Genomic DNA, 7,427 nt, shown 5'->3' on the forward strand with positions numbered 1-7,427 from the left:
CAAACCCATATACTTACAGTAAACTATTGTCTAATTGAAATTTTTTTTTTTTTTGGTTTATAAGTTTATTCAATTTGTTACAAAAAAGAGAACAAATAAGAACAAATTAATGGTAAATATTGGTTAAAAAAAAAAAAGAAAAAAAAAAGGCAGATTAAACATGGTGTAGAAGCCCCTCCCAGAGGAGGTGCAACGACTATCTAATTTAAATACCTATTCAAATATCAATATAGAACATGTTTAAGCCTATAATATAATCAGTTTATTTTAAAAATAAAGGATTGATATGGTAAATATTACTTTCTACTTCTTAGGTTTGCCTAAAGCGATGGCAACTAAAAAAAGGGGCATTACCATTTCTTCATCCTTTAGAAAAAATGGAAAGTGATAAAGTAGAGGTTTGTTAATTTCAAATTTGTAATGTAATAACTAATAGTAGTACCTACGTTGTATTATTTAATTTAGCTAATTTATTGATTTTATTTAGTATAACTTTTAACTATTAAATATTTATAATTAATCATTAATATTATTTACTGTATTTATTGTCTTTTGTTCTAATATGTTTTAAATTTTTTTGTGTGGTATTAGCCATATTACCTATTTAATAATTACTAATTATTACTAATTACAATCTTTTTTTTTCCTTTTGAATATTTCGTGACGACAAATAGTTCCTAAGTTAATCACCTAGATGGTGCTAGTAGGCAGTCCATAACATATCGCGGTTTCGTAGCCGTTTTCTGCCTGTGCAAAGCATAGGCCGTTGGGTAACCAGTATATCTTTAATCGTGTTAGAAAGGCACTAGAACTTTTCATGGACGTCTAATCATGAATCGTCCCGCAACCATAGTATCTATAGCCGTGGTCTGTAAGTACATGATAACAATACATAATACGTAATACGTATGCGACCCTCATGCTAATACCTCTTATCTCAAGTTTTTTCAAAAATGAGATTTTGGTACCACTGCAAAGCTGTTATCATTGCGCATAAATTGTATTCATGATGAACATTTTATTGTGTTTTTTCCCTCCGAAAAATCATTTGTAGTGATAACATTTTTATACATTTGTATAGAAAATGTATTTAGTTTATTGTTTCTCCTGAACAATTTCAAAAACGCGAGTTAAGGGGTATTAGCATGAGGGTCACATACGTATTATGTATTACGTATTGTTATCATGTACTTAAAGACTAAGATATGTATATATTGTATTGTTTGTAAGTAGCAAAACTGCTTATTACATATTGTAAAACTCGAAATCTGCATTCAATTTCTGCAATGTTAATTACATTTAGACTCCTGAAACGATGATGTCTTTAACCAGGTAAATACTGAAATATCATAAGTTGGTTCTCAAATGGTTAACTTATACATGATTTTTATTTACTGTAGTGAAATGAAAAAATTGTCTGAAGAAAGCTTGGCCAAGCAGCCGGAAGAAGTGTTTGACATAATTTGTAAACTTGGAGAAGGGTAATATAGTTATGATTATTTTTGAAGACTACCTCCTAACTTCTGTATGTTCTCAGATCCTATGGAAGTGTATTTAAAGCACTTCACAAAGAATCTGGTAAAGTAGTTGCTATTAAGCAAGTATCGGTTGACACTGATATTCAAGAAATGTTAAAAGAAATATCCATTATGCAACAATGCTATAGCCCCTATATAGTTAAATACTATGGTTCATATTTTAAGAATACTGATTTATGGGTAATTATTTTTTTTTTATTATTTACCTAAAATTAAATATTTTTTCTGAAATATTGACTGTTTTGTAAAGATTATTATGGAATATTGTGGTGCTGGTTCAGTATATGATATCATGAGATTAAGAAAAAAGACACTGTCAGAAGACGAAATAGCTACTATATTGTCAGATTCACTTAAAGGACTAGAGTACTTACATATAAGGAGACAAATACACAGAGATATTAAAGCTGGAAATATATTGTTAAACTCTGAAGGACATGCTAAACTAGCTGATTTTGGGGTTTCTGGACAGCTGAATGTACGTGCTTATCAAATGTGTTTAGGCGTGAAACATTAAATAGTATATGCATTATTATTATTTAGGATATAATGGCCAAAAGAAATACTGTAATAGGATCTCCATTTTGGATGGCACCTGAAGTTATTCAAGAAATAGGATACAATTGTGTTGCTGATATATGGAGCTTAGGTACATTAATTATTAGTTCATAAAAGCAACTCATAACAAATTGAGTATTTAAATAAAGAATAATTATTTATTTCAATTACAATGAGTTGTATTATAATATATTAGGAATAACTGCATTGGAAATGGCTGAAGGTAAGCCTCCATACAGTGATCTGAATTCAGTGCGCGCCTTATTCATAATACCAACTAAACCACCGCCTTCGTTTCAAGAACCAGATAAGTGGTCCCCAGAATTCATCGATTTCGTTAGTCAATGTCTAATCAAAAACCCAGAGGAACGAGCAACAGCCACAAAAATGTTAAAACATGAATTTATTGGTAATAAGATAATACATTTTTATTATTTAATTTATAAAAATGGTAATTTACAATTTAATAATCAATAAAGTCCTTATTTCTGATAATTTGATTTATCTTGTTAAAAATAAGGTAACCCAAAGCCACCAGAAATTTTAAGTCAAATGATTGCTGAAGCAAGAGAAAATCAAATTCTCCGTTGTAATGCATCATGTTTAGTAAAATCAGCTGAATCCGAAGATCCTAAAGTAATTTCCTTGGATGAGTAAATGTTGTAATTAATTGGATATATATTTTAAATTATTTGTCTACCTAGGAAGATGATATTGACAGTTGTACAATGATAGTAGATGATAGTACCCTTTTACCAGATAAATCAAAAGGGACAAGTTTAAAAAGTAATTCATTAGTAGAAGAATTTAGAACAATGGTAATTAATAGTGACGGAGAAGATGATTCCACAATGAATAGTATGTGCATCAAATATATATGATTGAAAATAGTTGATTGATTTTTTTTTTATATGTTTGGTGTTCTAGGGCTTGATACAGGACCTGAAGAATTAATAAAACCTTCTCGTAAAAAGTATAGACCCATGTACCTGGATCATATTCATAAAAAAATTGAGTTAAAATCTAACGTAATTATTAATATTTTGTATCTTTAATTTGCATTAAATATTATACTTTTATACTTGTAGCTCCTATTTTTTACTCTATAGAATATTAATAGTTATTAATTATGGTATATTTTATATTAATATTTTTACTATTATTAATTTAGAATGATAATTTTGATGTGGGAAACAAATTTTTTGGTGATAGATTAGATTCTGCTCAAGATGTTTCTCAAGTAATGTATATTATAAATTTCTATCTTGAAAATATATCTAATACCATTTTTTATAGATTGACGAATCTGAAAAAACTAGGACTTTAAATCAATTTCCTATGCCGCAAATAAATTGCAAACCTGATGGTAATCTACCAACAGATTTTCATCAAAACCAATACAACAAACCAACTGTTGATGGAGACTTTGGTTTTGTAAGTTCTATTGACATGTTAATAATAATTTATAGACCTTATTTTAAAAATTGTATTTAACTGCGAATTCAATTAATATTAATTCCTCTGGTTAAATATTGTAGTTAAGTAATTGCAGTGGCAAACCGTCACAAGTGATAATGCGATAGATAGTGTCTACCCTCATTAATATTTGATGAATTATTAAATTCAAAAAGACAAATCTAGCGCAAATGTCAATTAAAAATCATAATTTTTTTTCGCTTTTCAAATAATTTTAGGCAATCTAATATTACTTTTTTAATTTTTATTATATAGTTGAAGTTTTTGAGCTTTGATGACTTGCAACAAAGAATGTCCAATTTGGATTCTGAAATGGAACATGAAATTGATGAGCTACGACGTCGTTATCAAATAAAACGCAAACCAATACTAGATGCTATGGATAAGAAGCGTAATCGACAACGATTCTTTTGAAATATTTAAAATTTGTATAATTGCAGTGTTAATACTATAGTTACAAATAAATGTATGGCTAACTCCAGATTATCTCCGATTAAGGTGCTACCTATATGTACAATATGTAGCCTGTCAGTTATAGGGCAGACAATATTTGTTGGACTAACTTCCTGATTAATTTTTGAAACATAATAAAACTGATAAACATTAATCTATAAATTATCATTATAATAGCCTTAACAAATATCTAAGTCATTTATTCTGTTTCTAGTATTATTATAGAACAAGTTGTTTTAATCATCTAATAATATCGGGAATATAACATGATAAATTTAGAAATCAAATATAATTTCAACTCAGTTGAGTATATCCATATTTATTTTAAAGATTTGAAAAAATTTGCAAACAAATTTATATTTTATTTTTCATTAATACTAATAAAATGTAATATGTAGTTGTATTTTTTAGAAATCAAAACAATACAATATATTTTATCTATGTTAATATTAGAAGTACTTAATCTTTGTATGAATAAAATATGATTGGCATGAAGTTGTATTTAAAATGATTCAATTCCATATAGTTCATAACTGTAGTTGAGATTAGGTTGAATATATTGTATTTTTTTTTTTTTTTTTTATCATATAACAACTATATAAGATGTTAATATTATTTTGGAATTGTTAATAATATTTTGAAATAAAAATGACTGCACACATCAAATTTAATTAAGTATATTTTACAAATATTAATAAAAATATAATATTAATTTATAATTTTTGATTTTATATTTATTGGAGCAATATACAAATCATGTAAATAAATGTAGACAGGACAATGTGCAAAAGTTGTAACCATATTAAAGATTCAAGACTGGTTATCTTTATTTTTTCATTTTATTTTTAAATGATTTACATTTTCAGTCTGTTTCTTTAAATTATGATCATTGTATGATATAGATAACTAACTATTGCTATACTAGTATAAAAATATTAAACCGAAATTCCTTGAATTACGATAAAGAAAACGAATCAACTAATTAATATGAATTTTGATGTGCTAATTCATGAATATATTCAGAATTCAGATGTTCCGCTTCCGAATAACCGTCATAAGTTTACTTTGGGGAGTAATGAAATTAATTCTAGTTATTATTATATTTTTATTAATAAAATATGTTTAGTCTTTCAATGAGTAGCATTCATTTTTCATAATGAGTAGTTATTCTTGAATGCAGTCTTGGGTAGTATTCTATATGTACTCTGAATACTTTTGAAACTATTCTGAATAATTTATTCGGAATATTTTTATAGTATGAAAATTAAATTGTTTGATTTGCATGTTATTCCCTTGCATTTGATTTAAAACAAAAATACAAAATTAATATTTTATGAGTTGGAAATTTGGAATCAATAATATCTATTAACATCATAAAATATCAAAATTATAACTGGTACTGTTTCATTTGTTTACTAAGTACTGGCTGGCAGTTGCAATAACAAGAATGCTATTAATATAAAACGTAAATACTACATAGCTAGTAGTCTGATATAATAAGCCTTATCTACTGTACGAACGTACAATGTACAAATAATTTAGACATAATATAGTTACTATGACAGTTGAACAGTTCCTACTATTTAGTATTTAGTATTTTAGTGACAAGCCGTTTATACATACTACCTAAATAGTGAACACTACTCACTTGACAGTCTTTGAGTTTATGGCTGTAAACTATGGATACAACTTTAAGTTATCGACTTCCTTAGGTGAAATATGAAAATATATTTAAAATTGTAAAACTAAAAGAAGATTTTGAATAATATCAAAAATATTTGGTGCGTTGCAAATATTGTGTATCAACTAAACTACTAACCGCAGATACAAGCATGTTCAAATTTGTTAAAACATTTAGAAGTAACTACTTATTATAATAATTTATTAATCGTTTGTACTATTTCGTATTTAATTGTGTTATTTTAGTTTTTAAAGGGGGAGGCAATATTAATATTATGTTTCCCGATTTTTTTGGACAGAATGTTGACTATAAAAAGACTGGTGGCTAAATAAAATATATAGTATGCCTACTTGAAGAGACCTTGTCCCCTCAACTTGACCCTATTTACACTAATGTTTATTAATTATTTATACATATTGTATTTACTATTCACATAGAATAAAACAAATCATTTCATAAATTAGAAAAAAAATCATTATAAATTTACCTTTATGGTCAATGGTTATGCCTATTATAGTTATTTACATATTAGCAAAAACCATGATGCCAGACCTTTTTTATTTTAGATGCAACATAAAAATGTCTGGACAACAAATTATGAGACAAAAACCAAAACAATAAGTACAATTTATTAGTGTTGAAGAAGGTATTAACGAGTGCTCAAATTTAGCAAAACAAAAGCCATCTATAGTTCAAACTATATTCGATTTTTCTAGAAAATGTACTTCGATATCTCAATTAGGCAGATTTTAATATTATATTTTACCTTAATTTACCTATGTCTTAATATTGGCTGAAGTTGGCTAGACTTAGCTAAAGTTGGCTAAAATATTGTTACAACTGCTGTAAAGATCAGTTTTAATTATTTAAATTTTTTTTATTTTTGATGAGTTGAACTTGTTGATATAAAATCTGGTTGTCAATGCTCTATTACCTTTTAGTTTAGTAGAGCATGATGATTTAAAAAAATTAGTTACATCTGGCTGATAAAATCAATCACAGTCAAATTCTTTATTAATGTTGACACCACAAATTCCCTTTGCATGTTAACGATATCTACACACATAGAAAACTGTTGTAGATTCAACATCAATTTGAGTAAATCTCATACACATTTGAATGTTAGATTCCGACTAAGGTTGGTTTGGTGTTGAGGCAACAACAGTAGGTTGTTAAGCGTGATTCTCAAATTATCCATCTACTTTGGTCCTGTTGACTTCCAAATTAGGTTATAATAACAACAACTATTTGTTAATATAATTACATACGAAGTTGAATTTACTATTATATTATATATTAAATCTACACCAATACATTTTATATTAACTGCAAGCTTGTAGTTATATCAGGTGTCCTATGTTATATTTAGAGAAATTGACAAACATTTTAAAACAACACCAATCTAATGTTATCATGAATATTTTATTAATTGATTTTAAAAATAAGATGTAAAAAATGCAAAAAATCACGGTGCACGAGACCCTTACCGGCCTCGGATTCATCCTCGCCACCCCGAGTTGATTGAAGTGCCTACCTGCCTATCGACTACACCTATCCAGATGTCATTGTTAACAAAATTATGGTATTTAAGAGAATATGTTTATAATATTTATTTTTGCATATACGTATGTGTTTAAGTAGGGAATGTATTTTTATAATTCAACCTATAGGCTTTATGACATTAATATAAATATAACATGTAAATGTCACATAAATATATG

The 7,427-nt window shown here is 27.1% G+C and overlaps 2 protein-coding genes across 2 annotated transcripts; both read left to right on the forward strand.

Annotated features, from left to right (window-relative positions):
- The first annotated feature begins 1,186 nt into the window (after positions 1-1,186).
- On the forward strand, positions 1,187-2,753 carry LOC100165384 (serine/threonine-protein kinase 3-like). The gene is made up of 6 exons (XM_029489845.1): positions 1,187-1,481; positions 1,538-1,718; positions 1,789-2,016; positions 2,082-2,187; positions 2,293-2,505; positions 2,617-2,753. The coding sequence occupies exons 1-6, from the start codon at positions 1,366-1,368 to the stop codon at positions 2,751-2,753; spliced, it is 981 nt and encodes a 326-aa protein (XP_029345705.1). The 5' UTR covers positions 1,187-1,365.
- A 57-nt stretch (positions 2,754-2,810) lies between these two features.
- On the forward strand, positions 2,811-4,171 carry LOC103310035 (serine/threonine-protein kinase 3-like). The gene is made up of 5 exons (XM_029489846.1): positions 2,811-2,954; positions 3,024-3,118; positions 3,268-3,336; positions 3,393-3,530; positions 3,828-4,171. Exons 1-5 carry the CDS (start codon positions 2,825-2,827, stop codon positions 3,984-3,986), a joined length of 591 nt encoding a protein of 196 aa, XP_029345706.1. The 5' UTR covers positions 2,811-2,824; the 3' UTR covers positions 3,987-4,171.
- Positions 4,172-7,427: the final 3,256 nt, after the last annotated feature.

Source organism: Acyrthosiphon pisum, chromosome A2 (assembly GCF_005508785.2).
Source record: "Acyrthosiphon pisum isolate AL4f chromosome A2, pea_aphid_22Mar2018_4r6ur, whole genome shotgun sequence".
Taxonomy (NCBI): domain Eukaryota; kingdom Metazoa; phylum Arthropoda; class Insecta; order Hemiptera; family Aphididae; genus Acyrthosiphon; species Acyrthosiphon pisum.

What these genes read in the sequence shown, in the direction of transcription:
- LOC100165384 (XM_029489845.1), top strand. Translation starts at nt 1,366, where the DNA reads ATGGTTAACTTATACATGATTTTTATTTACTGTAGTGAAATGAAAAAA. An exon ending in ATTTGTAAACTTGGAGAAGG is followed by an intron (nt 1,482 to 1,537) that starts GTAATATAGTTA and finishes GTATGTTCTCAG; the next exon opens with ATCCTATGGAAGTGTATTTA. An exon ending in GGGTTTCTGGACAGCTGAAT is followed by an intron (nt 2,017 to 2,081) that starts GTACGTGCTTAT and finishes ATTATTATTTAG; the next exon opens with GATATAATGGCCAAAAGAAA.
- LOC103310035 (XM_029489846.1), top strand. Translation starts at nt 2,825, where the DNA reads ATGATAGTAGATGATAGTACCCTTTTACCAGATAAATCAAAAGGGACA. An exon ending in AGATGATTCCACAATGAATA is followed by an intron (nt 2,955 to 3,023) that starts GTATGTGCATCA and finishes TTGGTGTTCTAG; the next exon opens with GGCTTGATACAGGACCTGAA. An exon ending in ATAAAAAAATTGAGTTAAAA is followed by an intron (nt 3,119 to 3,267) that starts TCTAACGTAATT and finishes TTATTAATTTAG; the next exon opens with AATGATAATTTTGATGTGGG.